General features: G+C 55.3%; 5 protein-coding genes across 5 annotated transcripts; 3 read left to right on the plus strand and 2 right to left on the minus strand.

Annotated features, from left to right (window-relative positions):
* Positions 1–541: 541 nt before the first annotated feature.
* ASPZODRAFT_146116 (hypothetical protein) lies at positions 542–2,431 on the minus strand (the record flags this gene model as incomplete). Its single annotated transcript, XM_022725145.1, has 2 exons — positions 542–796; positions 875–2,431. 2 exons carry the CDS (start codon positions 2,429–2,431, stop codon positions 542–544), a joined length of 1,812 nt encoding a protein of 603 aa, XP_022577910.1.
* A 697-nt stretch (positions 2,432–3,128) lies between these two features.
* ASPZODRAFT_74551 (hypothetical protein) lies at positions 3,129–3,982 on the minus strand (the record flags this gene model as incomplete). The annotated part of the gene is made up of 3 exons (XM_022729977.1): positions 3,129–3,435; positions 3,498–3,854; positions 3,918–3,982. 3 exons carry the CDS (start codon positions 3,980–3,982, stop codon positions 3,129–3,131), a joined length of 729 nt encoding a protein of 242 aa, XP_022577911.1.
* A 664-nt stretch (positions 3,983–4,646) lies between these two features.
* Positions 4,647–8,733, plus strand: ASPZODRAFT_154591 (hypothetical protein; the record flags this gene model as incomplete). The annotated part of the gene is made up of 6 exons (XM_022726106.1): positions 4,647–5,151; positions 5,241–6,541; positions 6,632–6,774; positions 7,086–7,090; positions 7,290–8,512; positions 8,572–8,733. The coding sequence occupies 6 exons, from the start codon at positions 4,647–4,649 to the stop codon at positions 8,731–8,733; spliced, it is 3,339 nt and encodes a 1,112-aa protein (XP_022577912.1).
* Positions 8,734–9,068: 335 nt separating this feature from the next.
* ASPZODRAFT_136258 (hypothetical protein) lies at positions 9,069–12,390 on the plus strand. The gene is made up of 2 exons (XM_022724020.1): positions 9,069–9,767; positions 9,821–12,390. Exons 1-2 carry the CDS (start codon positions 9,256–9,258, stop codon positions 12,273–12,275), a joined length of 2,967 nt encoding a protein of 988 aa, XP_022577913.1. The 5' UTR covers positions 9,069–9,255; the 3' UTR covers positions 12,276–12,390.
* A 106-nt stretch (positions 12,391–12,496) lies between these two features.
* ASPZODRAFT_136259 (hypothetical protein) lies at positions 12,497–16,699 on the plus strand. Its single transcript, XM_022724021.1, has 12 exons — positions 12,497–12,750; positions 12,867–12,913; positions 12,976–12,993; positions 13,065–13,140; positions 13,213–13,370; positions 13,445–13,525; positions 13,594–13,651; positions 13,711–13,895; positions 13,951–14,999; positions 15,059–15,208; positions 15,294–16,508; positions 16,598–16,699. Exons 1-12 carry the CDS (start codon positions 12,743–12,745, stop codon positions 16,682–16,684), a joined length of 3,132 nt encoding a protein of 1,043 aa, XP_022577914.1. The 5' UTR covers positions 12,497–12,742; the 3' UTR covers positions 16,685–16,699.
* The last annotated feature ends 1,267 nt before the right edge of the window (positions 16,700–17,966 follow it).

Genomic DNA, 17,966 nt, shown 5'->3' on the forward strand with positions numbered 1-17,966 from the left:
TTTTTTTTTCTTCTTCTTATTCACTCATTCTCTCAATTTCCTTCCTTCCTTCCCCCCACCCCCCAATCCCCCTATATCAGCGCTGAGAATTTGTCTGTTATACCCCCGCTCTGCTTTCCTATTCTATTCCCCTGTATCAAAACCACCCATTAACTCAACGCTGTTTATCTCTGTACTTTGCCTTTGCCCCCTTTTATCCCCTAGTTCATCAGACACATTGGAAACTTCCCTTCTTGTCTTCATACCACTGTGTATGAATGTTGTGTTGTTTGCTACTCCCCTTTTTTTTTACCTGTATTTTCCTATGAAGCGTGTACTTAAGGCGCCAACTATCTAGATTTTGATAGAGTAGACTTTTGCATACATATTTCAAGTCTCCTGCAGAACAGCAAGATAAGTAAAGTTAAGAAAGAAAATTTACCTATCCTTATTTCGTGAACCAACTTTCTTATTAAAAAAAAACGCCGTAAACCGAACCCTGACTCCCTCCTTGGTGATCATTGGTAATGAGAGATATTCGAAACACAGATAACTAGGGTAATTACTCGGCCTTGCCCTGGGTAACCTTTGCAGCCTGGACGGCCGACATTTTCTGCGTCCAGCCCTGGGTAGGCTGGGGTTTCTTGACGGTGCGCAGATCGTCGGTGGAGAAGCCCGAGATGCGCATGTTGTAGTTGCGTTCCAGGACGAGCTGGAGGTCGCGGATCTCGAGGGTCGAAGAAGGGCGCAGCTTGGCGAGGCGGCATGCAGCGGTGATCACGTCGTCGACGAAGTCGTCGGCCATTTGCAGAATGAACTAAAAACATTAGAAAAGAGGATCACTTCAACACCAATGTAAGGAAGAAAAAGAGGAAGAAGGGGGGAAAAAAAATACCTCTTCGGCATCAGGGGTGAGACCTTCACCTTCCCCCCCACCAGTGACCTGGCGGACGAGGGTATCGAGCATTTTCTTGCTGAGAACACGCTGACCCTCGCCTTCGAGCACGTAACCGGGGTGTTTCTGGATGGCGGGCTGGCCCATCATGCCCATCGCGCCGTGGCTGGGACCGCCGGAGAGCGAGGGACGCGCGGGCGCCATGGCGACGGGTTCCGGGGTCGGCACGTTGAGGTTCTTGGGGATCGCCATGGTGATGTTGCGGGTATTGTTTTCGGCCGTGCGGTTCGGGTTGTAGCCCTGCGGGTGGGCGTGCGGGTTGGCAGCCGCCTGGGCCATGTTCTGCTGATGATTCTGCTGAGACGCTTGCTGCGGTTGAGAAGGATGCTGCTGCTGCTGCTGTTGCTGTTGCTGTTGCTGCTGTTGCTGCTGCTGGTTGAGGTTGCTGTAATTCTGGGCGGCTTGCGCCATCGCGGCCTGGTGCGACAGTGGTCGGGGAGGGCCGTTCGCTGCTGCCTGAGAAGCGCTGGTGGGCGTAGGTGTCGCTCCGTCGAGGTTCGCAGCTTGGCTGAAGGTGATCCCCGCTGCACCAGGCGTGGCTACCTGCTGTGTCGGGGGTTGTTGCGAGGGGTGACCACCGGTAGCGGGACCCTGCTGGGCGGTCGACGGCGACCCTGCTGCGACGGCTGCTGCTTGCTGTCCCGCCTGGTTTCGCGCAGCGTTGACGGCAGAGTTGATGGTGTGCGGAGCAGGCGTGGGTGCTTGTCCTGGGTGACCGGTGGGAGGTGCTCCGGCCATGGAGGAAGAGAGGGTCGCGGTCTGGTCCTGACTGGGCTGTGCCGGGTGGACGGGGGCGGAAACACCCTGTACGCCCGCCGGTCGGGTGAGTTGGGGGTTGGGCTGCTGTGCTTTGAAGGCCTCCTGCTGCTCTTTGAACTTGGCGAGAAATTCACTGCCCTCGCGGAACAGCTTCTCTGCTGCTGCCTGGCGAGTCTTGAGCTCCTGCAGCTCTTCTGGGCTCATCCCCCCCGCACTCTGCCGCTGCTGGTACTGCGCCCGCAGCTCCGTTATGCGTGCCCGACCGACCTCCTGTTTCTGCAGCGCAATACCATACCGCAGCCTGGCCTCGGGAAGCCAGTTCTGCATCTGCTCCTTGCTGGTGTTGGGTGGGAGAAAGAACTGCAGGCTATTGACCTTCTGCTGGATCTGCGGCAGCAACTGGGCAAACGACTGCGGGTTCGCAGACTGTGTCCGCTGCACTGGAGGCTGGCCCTGCGCAGCGGCGGCTGCCTGCTGGCGATTCTGCTGGAACAGGCGCATGCCTTTCATCAGCGTCTGCGACAGCTGCGTGAGCTTGATATGGGCGGCCTGGTATTCAGGGTTCTGGGTGTCTCGACTGTTCAATATTTCCCACAGGTTCCGTACAAGTTGCGTGTGCTGCGCCTTTTGCTGGTCATTGAGATGCGGCAGCTTTTGTACCTGGTCTGTCCGGATCAGGTTCGAATGCTGCGGCGGGACAGCGCCCGCCTGCCCGGGTGGAGGAGCAGAGCCGTCCATCTTGTAAACGCTGATCCTCCCCCTCGTCTTATTCTTCTTATCCTCCTTGTACTTTGTGTTGCGTCTCTTCTAACTTCTCGGCGGTAGATCTTTCTGGCACGAGACAAGGTGGAGGCGATTGCGCGATGGCGAATGCGTTCGGCAGAGGGACAATAAGAACTATTCCCGCTGACAGAACGATGTCTTTTCTTCGAGCAGGAACGAGAACACAAAGAGATATTGAATCTGATCGCAGGATCCCAGAGGCTTAATTCAGACAGCCGGGCAGGCCTGAACGAGGAGGTTGGTCCGGCGGACAGCAGACGCGGAGATCGCCTGGAGGCTCAAAGGCTTGGCGGACGCTTTTGTTGGATGTCATAGTCATGGTGAGATGTAGATAATTTTCTATTGAGTCTTCCTATTGTGATGAATAGACACGATTGATATTCAATAATAATGATCGCTGGAGTAGTATCAAGAGTATATATAGATTTTCTTTAGTATTAATATTATATAGGAACTAACTCCTATTATATTTATTCTCAACTGCATTATAAAGATATAATTATTGTTTATATCCGTTCACTGAGGTGCTCAAGTACAATATCAATAATTATATTACGAGGACTATTCTAATATTTATTTCATAGCCTACTACTACACAGAATGTCCGAGAAAGACTCCTATTAAGAGGTAGTATATTTGTCGATACGCAAGCTCAGCCTAATAGATCGCCGAGATCCCTTTCCATACCGCTCACGCGTTCTTCTAGCTTGCGCTTCCTGCGTTCTAGGGCTGCGATTTCTTGTAATTCTCGTTCTATGTCTTCATCTGTGATGGTTGGGATCTCAGACTGAGCACTGGTGGTCCCATAATCATCATATCCATCTCCGTAGGACCGACTCATCTGCTCGAGCTCGGCGGTGTTATGATCCACACGCTCCTCCAGCCGGGACAGGGACTCTGCTATCGTCTCGTGGCGGTATCGGAGTGTTGCGATCTTCTCCTGCGCACCAGCGACGGGGCTATATATGTTCTGCGTTAGTTATATAGCCTCTGCAAGGATCACCCGACGTATTTCACTCACTATACGTTACAGAGGATCTCCGCGCCTTTCAGAAGCACATCGATATCCACTTCCCCGCGGGATCCTCTCGTAGAAGTGCCTGCGGACCGTTTAATCTCTTCCATCATATCGGGGCCTAGCACTCTCGCGACCGCCGACTGGCTGCGGTTGTTCCGTGCGACATAGATACGGCTAGCCATCGACCCTCCCTCCGCCTCGCCCCCCCATCGCGTCGTCCGTCGCTGCGACGACCTGGTGGGCTTCGCAGAAGGGTCCAGCTGGAATAGAGCACGCTCATGAGTCTCCGTGTCGCGGATCAACGTGGTGATATCGTGGGGGCCGAGTAGAGCATTCGTAAATATCCGTGGCGGAGGGAAGCTGCAGAACGATCAGCCGGCTTGTCTTCATCAGATGGAGAAACGCAGTCATTCAACAACTTACGGCAGCTCTGAGATTGCGTTGGATGAGAGGGCGATTTGCTCCAGGTGACTCTCGAGCAACGCCATCGTGTTGTAACTGCTCTGAGAGGTTTGAACAATAAATCCCGCGCGATCAAGGACACACCCGATAACGACACAAAAACCTCCTACTGCGCTCGCAGACGCAGTCTGTTGCTGGCGTGGCAGCCGCTGGTTCCATTGTTTGTTGTCGACAGTCCTTCGTCAGCTGTTGCTGCCTCAGGCCGCCAAGCCCTCTGAGGTGGCAAGGCCGGGAGGTGCAGATGGGCCTGTTGTACCTTGTGGGAGCAGATTCTTCCCAGACCAGCTTCTCCTGATCGCTTCATATTATCCCCTCTGTTTTTATTCTTATTAGAATAACACAAACGCTGTCTGTTGATCACCCGGTGCCACTCGACACGCGCGCCCTGAAGCCTGACTTGAGTCCCAGAGCTGCCGATACTGACTAAGCAACAGCTGTCGTCGCCTCTGGAAACATCTTAGAGTCAACCTTGACATCACATCACCACTTCATCCACCATCTTGCTCACCCCCCCAGCCCCCCTACATCTCATCGACTGTCTGGTCTGTGGACTGCTAGGCTCCCCTGTGCTTTTTGTGCGTTGATCTGGTTGATTCTTGCCCGCCACACCCTCACCTGTTTCTTTATCCCCCTTCCTCAGTCCGGTGCTACGGTTCTCTGCTGTTCAGCCGAGCCCCAGAGCTGGAAAAGATGCCGGCCGAGAGGCGTTCTCTGCGCTCCAACAACAAGTCCGACCCGTCCTCATCTGCGAACGGCGAGAAGGCGCGCTCCAACTCGCAGAGCTCTAGCTCGAACAAGGACAAGCCCGCGCCCACCCGCGCGGCTCCCAACAAGGCGGCCAAGGCGGTCCCGACCAAGAAACCCGGCTCGACGAAGAACGGCCTAGCGAACACCAACATGGAGGGCAGTGAGCAGCCGCACACCAACGGCTCCGACCCTGTGGAGAATGGCGTCAATGGCAAGGAGGATGTGGAGATGGGAGAGGAGACGGCAGGTGGGCCTACATCCTCCATCAACAACACCAGTAAGGACCGGAAAGGTGACGAGAAGATGACAGTTGTAGTGCCTCCGACCAAGGGGTCGAGGTTATCTACCGATCCCGATCAGGACCAAGAGGGAGACGTCGCCATGGAGGGTGCAGAGGAGGATGCCCAGAAGACCGAGGAAGTCGACCCCAGGGCCAAAGCCATTCAAGGTACGTCTGGAAATTTGCCTTACAATTACCAATTTTGGGGAAGAGGGAGGGGGGAACTACTCTCTAATGCCATATATGAGTTGTTGTAGACATCAAAGCCAATTTTACCCTTCTCGAACGAGCCGTCACACATTTCGACCCCCGATTCACACTCCGGGTCCTGCGTTCCATATCCTCGATGCGTAAACACATCACGCCGGATGTGTTGACAGAGGTCATCGTGGAGACGTATCCGGCTTCGAGCTTGACGGCCTCCTTCTTGCTCGATGCGATCGATGCGTCGGGAGCGTTCGAAAGTGCCGTCGCGGCCAGCTCGAAGATGGACGTGGACGCCGAGAAGAACAAGACCACCTCCAAGGAAGTCCTCCCGGAGGTGGACACGTACCTCGCCATCCTCGTGCAGATCTATCTCTACGACAAGAAGGAGATCCAGAAGGGGGCTGCGTTCTCGACGAGTCTCGTCGAGCAACTGCGGACCCTGAACCGCCGCACCCTGGACTCGCTGGCTGCTCGCGTGTACTTTTATTACTCCATCTTCTTCGAACAAATAGCCCCGCTGCCACCCTCGCCCTCAGCAACGGTCATCTCCATCCGCCAGCCTCTGCTGGCTGCCCTCCGGACTGCGGTTCTGCGCAAGGATGTCGACACCCAGGCGACCGTGATGACCCTGCTGCTGCGCAATTACCTGTCGACCTCGCACATTTCGCAGGCCGACTTGCTCATCTCCCACAACCGCTTCCCTCCGTCGGCCTCCAACAACCAGATCGCGCGGTACCTGTACTACCTGGGTCGCATCCGGGCCATCCAGCTCCAGTACACTGACGCGCACGGTCACCTTATCGGTGCAACCCGGAAATCCCCCTCGAGTCACAGCGCCCGGGGCTTCTACCAGGCGTCTCATAAGCTCCTCGCTGTGGTGGAGCTGCTGATGGGCGACATCCCCGACCGGGCCATCTTCCGTCAGCCGGCCCTCGAGCGGGCCATGCACCCGTACTTCCTGTTGGTGCAGGCAGTGAGCGTGGGCGATCTGGACGGCTTTTTGAACATTGTAAATACGCACAGCGCCACCTTCCGCAAGGACGGGACCTACACGCTCATCCTGCGCCTGCGACAGAACGTCATCAAGACGGGCATCCGCATGATGTCGCTGTCGTACTCGCGGATCTCCCTGCGTGACATCTGTCTCCGTCTGGGGCTCGATAGCGAGGAATCCGCCGAGTACATCGTTGCCAAGGCGATCCGCGACGGAGTCATCGAGGCGACCCTGGACCACGAGCGCGGCTTCATGAAGAGCAAGGAGGTTGGCGACATCTACGCCACCCGTGAGCCGGGCGAGGCTTTCCACGAGCGTATTCGTGCTTGTCTCACCCTCCACGATGAAAGCGTTAAGGTATTTCTCTCATTTTTTTTGTCCATCACTTTTACACCATTTTCTTTCTTTCTTTTTTTTTTCGGAAGCAAATATCTAATTGTCCCTTAGGCCATGAGATTTCCTATGAACCAGCACCGCTTGGAGTTGAAGAGCGCACAGGAGGCCAGGGAGCGAGAAAGGGAGCTTGCCAAGGAAATCCAGGAAGGAGACATGGACGATGAGGATGCGGGCGGCGATTTCGACGCAATCTAGTGACTTGACCGCGGCGACGATGGGCTGTCTTTTCTTTCCCTCCCATCTTCTCCCGGCAGATCTACGGAGACATCTTCCATCCTTGTGTTACTTTTTTTTTTTGCCCATTTATCTATCGTTCGGCTGTGTACTAGGGGGAAACCGTGCAGGATACAACTCGCCGGCGTGATCTTTCGTGTTTCCTATATTTTACTGAATCATTTTCTATCTCCTCTTGCGTAGTGCTTTAGAGTGTCGATTAATGTAATGCAATTCTCCTTCTAGTAATTACATAGTTAACTATAGTATATAGTCACAATTGGTTACATAGTAGAGGTCGAGGTCCGTGCCGGCCCGAAGAGCTCCCGTCGAAAACTTCCCGCAGGTTCTCGACCACCTTCTGCTTCCACCACCTGCGAGTGTGGACGTGACGGCCTCCAATTCGAGTGCGTTCTGTTTTCTTTCTAGAGTGTTTAATCCTTTCTTTCTTTGTTTGTCCTTTCTATAGACTTCTTTCTTGTCCCTTTGTTGTCAGGCTTACCGAGGATGCGAGCTCGAGTTGCCCGGGCCTCCGGGCTGTTGCTGTCGTCACGAGCAGGAGGAGAAGCTCCCTCCACGGTGAGGACGATCAAAATATGCTGGCAATGCCTGCGAGAGGACCTGCAGATCCGGAGATACCATCCTACACGGCGGAAACAGGTGTCGCCGCTGGGCGCTGCGGTATCGGCGGCGCAAACACTCTTCTCCAAAGGACTGCCCAAGGCGCCCCCCGGGATTTCGGTGGACCCGTTGCGGATGGTGGGCAAGGAACTCAAGTTCTTGACCAAGAACATTCGGTCACTGCTGGGGTCGGGCCATCCGATGCTTGACAAGGTTGCCAAGTACTACACCCGCAGCGAGGGCAAGCACATGCGGCCGCTACTGGTCCTGCTAATGTCCCAGGCTACCGCGTTGGCACCTCAGGCAGCCCGGTCGTCGATATCTCCTCCTCCTCCTCCGTCGTCGTTGTCATCGTTGTCGTCGTCGTCGATCAATGACCCTATCAGCTCGCCTCAGGTGTTGGTCGATGCGAACCCGGATACTAGCCCGGGTAGCAAGTACGACTTTATCGGCGACGAGAACATCCTCCCCTCACAGCGGCGCCTGGCCGAGATCACGGAACTGATACACACGGCATCGCTCCTGCACGACGACGTGATCGACAATGCAGTGACACGCCGGTCCGCCAGCTCGGCGAACCTGCAGTTCGGGAACAAGATGGCCGTGCTGGCGGGGGATTTCCTCTTGGGACGGGCCTCGGTGGCGCTGGCGCGCCTGCGTGACCCGGAGGTGACGGAGCTGCTGGCCACGGTCATCGCCAACCTGGTTGAGGGCGAGTTCATGCAGCTCAAGAACACCGCCCAGGACGAGGCCCACCCGGTCTTCACCGACGACACCATCGACTACTACCTGCAGAAGACATACCTCAAGACCGCCAGCCTGATCAGCAAGTCTTGCCGGGCCGCCGCCCTGCTCGGCAACAGCGCCCCGGAGGTCGTTGACGCCGCCTACGCCTACGGCCGCAACCTCGGTCTCGCCTTCCAGCTCGTTGATGACATGCTCGACTACACCGTCAGCGCCGTCGACCTCGGCAAGCCTGCCGGCCAGGACCTCGAACTGGGACTGGCTACCGCCCCCTTGCTCTTTGCCTGGAAGCAGAACCCGGAGCTGGGTCCCTTGGTCGGTCGCAAGTTTGGCCGTGAGGGAGACGTCCAACGAGTGCGATCCTTTTTTCCTTCCCTCTCTCTGTTTTCTCTTTTCGTTTCTAACTTTCTTAGGCCCGCGAGATTGTTTACCGTAGCAACGGGGTCGAACAGACCCGCGCCCTCGCCCAGGAATATGCCGACAAAGCGGTGGCTGCCATCAGCCACTTTCCGGACAGCGAGGCCAAGGCCGGTCTGATTGAGATGTGTGAGAAGACCATGAAGCGGAGGAAGTAGCGAGGGAATCCCGGAGAATAGACCTCGACGCAAATGTACGATGTCTGAAAATGTATATTAACTGCTAGAGCATAGGAACTGTCTCTTTTCACTGTATTAGTTAGAACTAGTTAGCAACTTCAACCTTACCAGCTGCCTCTATTTCATACCATCAAAACAGTTATTATCATTAAAGACAATAATAAATCCTTATATATTTAAATCATAATAATAACAATCAATAATACTGTACGGCGCAACTTTGTTCCACCCTCGTAACATTCCCTCCAATCACTGCGGAAATGACATACGTCGTGCCCAGGTCGAGACAATCGACTGATCGACTCCTCTTCAGCCAGTCTCTCGTGCAGCTTCCCTGCTTCTTCTGTTACCCCTTCGCTTTCTCCTGCATAGTGCGCCGGTCGTTCTGAATATTCTACTCTACTCCCCTCCCCTTTTTTTCCTTCCTACTGTTCTTGCCGCGAAACTGCTATAGCTAGTCTACCGTGTCCTTTCACCTTCTCATGATGACGCAGGTCCCCGATGGGTTCCTTCGGTAGCTATCTGTTCGTCTACCTCCTGGGCGGACTCACCTTTCTCCCTCTGACTCTGATATCGGTGCTACTATTTGCCTACCTGACTCTTCCTTCCTCCTCCTCGCCGCGTATATCGTCGTCGTCGTCGTCGGCATCGTCATCGTCGTCGGCGTCATCCACCACCGTCCCCGCAGAAGACCTCCGCCGTGTCCACGATGACACGTTCAGCCTCAAGTCCGGTACGGATGAGTTGGCTGAAGAATTCCAGCGCACTCACGAGTCCGATGTGGCTGCGGGTTACTTTGCCGTCTGTCGTGAGTATGTGCCTGGCGGCGTGAACGGGAAGCCGCCGGAAAGGACGACCCCCGCGGGCGAGGTGATTGCCGCCGAGAGCCCCAGCGTCTACCAGGCGATGTACCGGAGTTTGTTCGATCGGAAACAGGCGCCGAGTATTGAGCCGGCGAAGAATAATGGGAAGAATGTCAGGCGGGCGCGGAATGTGTTCTACATTGTCTTGAGGTTGGACATTATATACACCCTTGAAAATACAGTAGCTAATCATGTTACTGTAGACATGGCCATCTGATGCTCTATGACGATGCAAACCAGGTCGAGGTCCGGTACGTCATCTCGCTTGCGCACCACGATGTGAGTATCCACGGCGGGGGGGAAGGGGATATCCCAGAAGGGGAGCTCTGGATCAAACGCAACGCCATCTGTCTATCGCGGCGGCTGGACTCCCTCGCGGATCTGGGAGGCCCGACACCCCCCTTTTATCTGTTCTCGGAAAACCAGTCGGAGAAGGAGGATTTTTACTTTGCCATGCTGCACAACCAGGCGAAAATGGGTGGTGGTGGTGGTGACCACTCGCCCGCTAGCCCTGTGCCCAAGAAACAGGAGTTTGACCTCAAGCATATTGTCACGCTCGTGCAGCGCCTGCATTCTTCCGAGGAGCAGCTGCAGACACGCTGGCTCAATGCCGTGCTCGGCCGTCTGTTCCTTGCCATGTACAAAACGCCAGAGATGGAGCAATTCCTGCGCAAGAAGATCACCAAGAAGATCTCCCGCATCAAGAAACCAAATTTCATCAGCAAGATCGGTCTACAGAAAATCGAAATGGGCGAGGGGGCCCCGTTTATAACTAACCCGCGGCTGAAGGACTTGACCGTCGACGGCAACTGCTGCGTCGAGGCAGATGTCCAGTACCAAGGGAATTTCCGCGTCGAGATCTCCGCCACCGTCCGCATTGACCTAGGCCCGCGCTTCAAGGCCAGAGAGGTTGACCTCGTGCTAGCCGTTGTGCTGAAGAAGCTCGAGGGCCATGGGCTGCTCCGCTTCAAGCCACCTCCGAGCAACCGCTTCTGGATCTCGTTCGAATCCATGCCCAATATCGTGATGGACATCGAGCCGATCGTTAGTTCCAAACAAATCACCTACGGCATCATTCTCCGCACCATCGAAAGCCGTATCCGAGAGGTCGTCGCTGAAAGCATTGTGCTGCCCTTTTGGGATGACGTGCCCTTCCTGGATACTCACTCCCAGCCCTTCCGGGGCGGGATCTGGCAACGAGAAGTTCCCAGCCTGTCAGGGGCCAAGGCGGAAATCCCCGACGAATCCGAAACCCAGACTGCCGTGCCCACCGCCGCCGCCGCCGCCGTGAAGGAAGATTCCTCGGTTGAGACCCTCAAACTCAAGGACGAACGAACCATGAGCATGCCGTCGCTTCCGGATACCGTACCCCCTGCCCCCTTCCTTAAATCGCGCAAAGCTTCGCGAGCATCTGTCTCCGACAGTCCGAGCAGCAGCTGGGCTGCCTCTTCTGCCGTGGACTCGCAGCTACCGTCGTCGCCGAGCGCCATCACGCTTCCTCGCGCCATGCGGTCTCAAACCTTTTCCCACGCGGCCGACCCCGTGGTCACGGCGGGGAATGTCAAAGTCGACAAGGCCGCCTACGAGGGGAGAGGAGAAGAAAAGAGCAGCGCCGCTGCCAGTGCGATGATCGAGATATCTAGCCGTTCGACTCCAAGCTCTCCAAACCGGACTCCTGCTGGTTCTCCTCCCTCAGACAGTCTGCTGACCAACATCTCTGCTCCACCTATCCCCCCAGAAATCCCGGTCGTCGAGCCCCCAGTTCCCTCTGACCTCAATGCCAATACTGCTCATGGCACTGGCACTCAGAAACGGCCTGCCTCTACGCACACCATTGATACCGCCAGTATGGACAGCACGGGTAGTACATCAGACCCGTCTTCGCGCGAAATATCTCGCCGGAATAGCACCCTGCAGACCCTGGCCCGGTCGATGGGAACCTCCGTTTCCATGGAGGGTAAATCGGCGTCGCAAGGCACCTTGTCTCTGGGAACAGCAGCAGCCGCGGCGGCAAAGAAATGGAGTTGGAATATGTTCTCCAAACAGGGAGGCACAGGAGGCGAGCAGAACCACAACCATCACAACAACAACAATAACCACAACAATAGTAATAGCGACAGGATTCCCATAGAGGACGGGACCCCTGAGCATCCGATGGGACGTGGTCATCCCCTGCCTCCACCGGGCATCCCGTTACCTTCACCGCCGAAGCTTGGAGGATTCAAGCGCTCATCCCTAACAGTACCCAGGCGGAAACCGGTACCACCGTTACCGTCACCGCCATCTTCCGCGGCGTCGGTGCCCCCTCCTCTCCCCGATCGGCCTCAAGAAGACTTGCCTAAACGGCCGGTGCCTAAACGGCCGGTGCCTAAACCTCCGCTACCGAAACGGAAACCCATACAAGTCCTTTCTGGGCAAGAGAACCGCGTCGACGAAGAACTGCTCGTCGTTGAAGCCCCTTACGACTCGGAACCCAACAGTCCCGCCGCAGACATGGACTTCGATCTCCCAGACTACCCTGCCGAGACTGCCGCGCCAGCTACGAGTGCATCATGGACAGACGGCCGCGGGAACGAGCCGTATCGAAGCCCCGAGGCGCCTGCGGCGAGTCTCGTGGCGCAGGGGAGGGAGTATCGTGCCGACGAGGTCGTGCGATGAATGTCACCTTATCTCGGGGGCTACTTTTCTCATGTTCAACTCAGTAATAGATAGTATTCTTTACGACTCCTCTTTGACCAGTAGTTATTGCATAAATGTAGGAAGAGTACTGTACTGCCTATGGACTGCCAAGAATTAACGCAGGCTCCAGCTTTCTCGGAACAACAAAACGTCATTGCCTCCATTCTTCGAGGCGCTCTCATTCATGCCAAATTGAACACTCACATTTCCCCCCCATCTTGCTCTCTTTTTTTTTTCTTTTCAAGTCTACAAAGTACTCCTCGATTGTTTTGTTCTCCCAGTTCGCCCCCTCTTCACTACAGCGCTCAACTAGTCTCGGAGCTTGTTATGCCCGGGCCTCCACAGCCCACCGCGGACAGACAAGCCACTTGAAGGACCACCTTCGACCCGATCGCTTCATCCTTCCCCCACCGCTTGAGTGAACGACAAGATACATTACATTCAAGATGAGCAGGTAAGACGATTCTATCGATCGTCGAGGAGAAGAAGAAAAAAATAAAAGTCAGACAGACAGGAAGAGGGGGGGGAGTGGAACAAAAGGGAGTAAGCAGTGTGCTCACGCCGGTATAGGACGGAAGCCGATCTTGCGATCAATATTCGCAAAGCGACAAGCATTGGTGAGTGGCAATGGGAGTTATATCATTCTTTTCTTTTTACTGATGAAATGATTGTTGTGCAGAGGAAACCGCTCCGAAACGTATGTCTTCCCCCGGGGTATCTCTGCTATTCGAACGACGCGGGTTCTGGACGTTCGCTGACTCGACACAGGGAAACATGTTCGCAGTTGCATCGTTTACACGTGGGACCATAAATCGTCTAGCGCCTTCTGGGCGGGCATGAAAGTGTATGACTGGGGGTCTTCCCCTTGCGTGTGTCTGGGATGAGGTGGCGGGCAGTACTGACGTGGACTTTATAGACAACCCGTTCTTGCCGACGAGATCCAGACGTTCAAGGCCCTGATCACCATTCACAAGGTGCTCCAAGAGGGACATCCTGTTGTGGTGCGCGAGGCGCTGCAGAATGTCAATTGGATCGATAGTTTGATGAGGGGGGTGGCGGGCGATGGCATCCGAGGTGCGATATATACCACGGTTGGAAGGAGGAATACATACATTCGGAGTTGTTGACTTTTTTTTTCCCCCTTCTAGGTTATGGCCCTCTTATCCGTGAATATGTCTTCTTTCTCGAGTCGAAGCTCTCGTTCCATCGGAATCACCCGGAGTTCAACGGTAAGCGTTGAGAATACATCTGTGTCGATATAATAAGACGAATTAGTGTGGCTGATATGTCTCGTTAGGTCTTTTCGAGTACGAGGAATACATTAGTTTGAAGACCATCAACGATCCAAATGAAGGGTATGCGAATGTGTTTCCCCTCTCTCTACAACAATACAATACGCTGACAAAAAGCCAAGTTACGAGACCATCTCCGATCTTATGGGGCTGCAGGACCAGATCGATGCATTCCAGAAGCTGATCTTCTCGCACTTCCAAGCCGGCAACAATAACGAGTGTCGTATCTCTGCCCTTGTGCCGCTCGTGCAGGAAAGCTATGGCATCTACAAGTTTGTCACGAGTATGCTGAGGGCTATGCACACTAGTACGAACTGTCTATCTATCTACTCTCTGAACTGCCAAATAACTGACTCTTATAGCCACTGGCGATTTGGAGGCCCTGGAACCCCTTCGTGGACGCTATGACGCCCAGCACTACCGCCTTGTGCGATTCTACTACGAGTGCTCGAACCTGCGCTATCTGACCAGTCTCATCACGGTTCCGAAGCTCCCCCAGGATCCGCCCAACCTGCTGGGCGAGGACGAGGAGCGCCCCACGTTACCCAAGCGCCCGACCAAAGAGGTGGAGCGAGAGCCCTCTCCGCCCCCGAAGCCCGCCGTGGCAGACCCGGAGCCGATCAACGACTTCTGGACCAACGAAGCCAAGCGTCAGCAGGAGGAGTATGAAGCCGAGCAGAGACGACTCCAGCAGCAGTGGGAGGAGCAGCAACGGCAGCAACTGATGGCGCAGCAACAGGCCCAGCGGGACTTTGAGGAACAGCAGCGGCTCCAGGCCGAACAACAGCGCATGGCCCAGGAGCAGCTCCTACGGGACCAATATCAGACCCAGACCCAGGGCCGCCTGGCCGAGTTGGAGCAGGAAAACCTCAACGCCCGTGCCCAATACGAGCGCGACCAACTGATGCTGCAGCAGTACGATCGTCGTGTCAAGGATCTCGAGGAGCAGATGAATCAGCTCAGCGCGAATATGAACATGCAGAACTCGTCCAAGGATGAGCAGATCAAGGCCTTGCAGGAACAAGTCAACAGCTGGCGGTCTAAGTACGAGGCCCTCGCCAAGCTCTACTCGCAGCTGCGCCAGGAACACCTCGATCTGCTGCAGACCACCAAGAGTCTCAAGCTCAAGGCAGCCTCGGCACAGGAGGCAATCGACCGTCGCGAGAAGCTCGAGCGCGAACTCAAGACCAAGAACCTCGAGCTGGCCGACATGATCCGCGAGCGCGACCGCGCCCTGCACGACAAGGACCGTCTGAGCGGCAGCAACAGCGAGGAGCTGGAGAAGGTCAAGCGCGAGCTCCGCTTTGCCATTGACCGCGCCGAGAATGCCGAACGTGCAAAGGGCTCGGAGATCTCGGCCATGCTGTCCAAGTATAACCGTGAGATGGCCGATATGGAGGAAGCCCTGCGGGTACGTTTTACTCCTTTTTCACCCTTTTGCAAATGTTCCATTAAACTGACCCCGCAAAGAACAAAACCCGGGCGCTCGAAGACTTCTCGTCCAGGAACTCTGAGCGACAAGGCGACCACGACCTGGCCCTGCGCGAGAAAGACGAGGAGATCGAGGTCTACAAGTCTGGCATGGAACAGGCTTTGATGGAACTCGAGGAGCTGAAGCTGGTACGAATAATTTCTCTCTCTCTCTCTCTCTCTCTCTACCTTTCAATCGACAGTTGTGTAATAGCTGCTAATTAATTCGTTGTAGAGCCAAGGAGATGTGGACCACGCTCTGGACACTCAGATCGACCACGTGTTGCACGGTACTGTGGCGAAGATCAACGACATCATCGATTCGGTTTTGCAGGCTGGAGTGCAGCGCGTGGACGACGCTCTGTACGAGCTGGATTCGTCGATGCAGGCTGGTAATCAGAATGCGTCGCCGCCGTACGTGCTCTCGCAGGTGGAGAAGGCGTCCGCCTCGGCGACCGAGTTCTCGACGGCGTTCAACAACTTCATCGCCGATGGGCCAAACAGCACCCACGCCGAGATCATCCGGACGGTGGCGGTGTTCTCGGGCTCGGTGGCAGACGTGCTCAGCAACACCAAGGGGCTGACCCGCTTCTCCAACGACGACAAGAACGCGGACCAGCTCCTCAACGCGGCGCGCAAGTCGGCGCAGGCAACGGTACGCTTTTTCCGCGGGCTGCAGTCCTTCCGGCTGGAGGGCATGGAGCCGCTGCAGAAGACGGATGTGGTGATCAACAACAACCTGGAGGTGCAGCGGGACCTGCAGTCGCTGTCCAAGCTGGTGGACGCGTTTGCTCCCAAGAGCAGCAAGATCAGCACGAGCGGCGACCTGGGCGACCTGGTGGATGCGGAGCTGACCAAGGCCGCCGACGCGATCGACGCGGCGGCGCAGCGGCTCGCCAAGCTGCGCAACAAGCCGCGCGCGGGCTACTCGACCTACGAACTGAAGATCCACGACTCCATCCTCGAGGCCGCGGTGGCTGTGACGGGCGCGATCGCCGAGCTGATCCGCGCGGCGACGGCCTCGCAGCAGGAGATCGTGCGCGAGGGCCGCGGCAGCTCGTCGCGCACAGCCTTCTACAAGAAGAACAACCGCTGGACCGAGGGGCTCATCTCGGCCGCCAAAGCCGTCGCCTCGTCCACCAACACCTTAATCGAGACCGCCGACGGCGTCATCTCCGGCCGCAACTCTCCCGAACAGCTCATCGTCGCCTCCAACGACGTCGCCGCCAGCACCGCCCAGCTCGTCGCCGCCAGCCGCGTCAAGGCCACCTTTATGAGCCAGACGCAGGACCGCCTCGAGACGGCCAGCAAGGCTGTCGGCGCTGCCTGCCGCGCCCTCGTCCGCCAGGTCCAGAGCATCATTGCTGAAAAGAACCGCGACGACTCCGACGCTGTCGACTACGCCAAGCTCTCCTCGCACGAATTCAAAGTCCGCGAGATGGAGCAGCAGGTACGTTACTCACCATCCCAGCTTTCTTTCTCTCTCTCTCTCTTTTTTCTTTTTTCTCTTTTCGCTATTTCTGATATCATATTCTTCAGGTCGAAATTCTTCAGCTGGAGAACAGTCTCGCTCGAGCCCGCCAGCGTCTGGGCGAGATGCGCAAGATCTCCTACCAGGAGGAGTGATTCTCTCGTTTTTTTCTGTCCATCTTTCTATTTTTCTAGATTCCCTGTATCTATCTATGTCACCTCGCGGTTTCTACCTCCTGTCTCCGATCTTTTTTCCTTGCTGTCCTGTTCTCTCGTTGAATACCAATTTCATAGTAGTATATACCAAGTCTATCCTCTACTGTAGTTACTCTAACTATAATAAAGTGACTGTACCTCTTTGATCGAAGCATTGGATTAATTCACGTCCAGGGTTCGGTGGGAGTACCTCCTACCTAGTCTCCTTCGTAAGTTCGCAACTGAGATTGGTGGGCAGGCTAATAGTATTCCCGTCCACTGGCTTATCCTATGGTTGGCTGGCAGCAAAAGTGCGGAGTTCTTGCAGGACCCGTAAGAATCAAAGGGGTCCACCGACCGTAATCTTATCGCGACCTCATTTCTTTGTCTGGCTTTGTTCGTCCTTCGTACTTTTCGCAAGCTGTGGACGGAGTAGGAAAGGAGGGCAGTATCTGACGTCAACTGGCTCGTACTCGTCGCCGATTAGATGGCAGTGTACCAGACGGAGTACTCTGCTAGTTTATTCCCCCTTTGTAGTAGGTACTATTTGTCACTTGTCTGGCAGTGATACGAGTCAGTCCAGTACCTGTATCAGTACTTTACCATGTGATCGACGGCAGGAACAGTGAATATAGGCTGTGTATACATGAGCTGAGTTGGATACGAAGGCCCAGGAGGTACTAAACATGTATTCCGCTAGTCAGTACTCAATAGTATTTCGACATTGCAAGTAGTTACTCAATGGCATCTCGTCCGAATCAGGGGAAAGAGGGGATACCGTGCAAGCCGGCTATTTTAATACGAACCGAGACATTGATCGAGGGTAATCTCGCGAACTGCTATGGGAAACCAGACCGGAAAATGCACACTGCAGCTTTGTTCGAGACAACCCTATCACCGAGCCGAGCGGGGCCCATGTCGTCTAAAGACAAGGAAAACGGTTTGGTTTCGGTCATGATTCTGGAATGCTAGTATCCGCCATGAACCATGTATTGGCTGCTGGCAGCTTGGCGTGCTATGGATAACCGAGGCATTCGAAGTGTCCTGCAATGAATCCAGTCAGCTCAAGTTTAATCTTTCTTCGTTCTAGAACAGCCTGATCCAACCTTGGAATTTCTATCGTCTTTCAGAGTTTCTCGGGGCTTGTGGCGTCGAACAGGAACCGCATCCTACCCAGGTAGTATAAGAGTATCTGCAAATGGCAGAGTAGTTTCCTCTCGTTAGCAGCCAAGTGCTAGCAGGG

Source organism: Penicilliopsis zonata (assembly GCF_001890105.1).
Source record: "Penicilliopsis zonata CBS 506.65 unplaced genomic scaffold ASPZOscaffold_19, whole genome shotgun sequence".
NCBI classification, from domain to species: domain Eukaryota; kingdom Fungi; phylum Ascomycota; class Eurotiomycetes; order Eurotiales; family Aspergillaceae; genus Penicilliopsis; species Penicilliopsis zonata.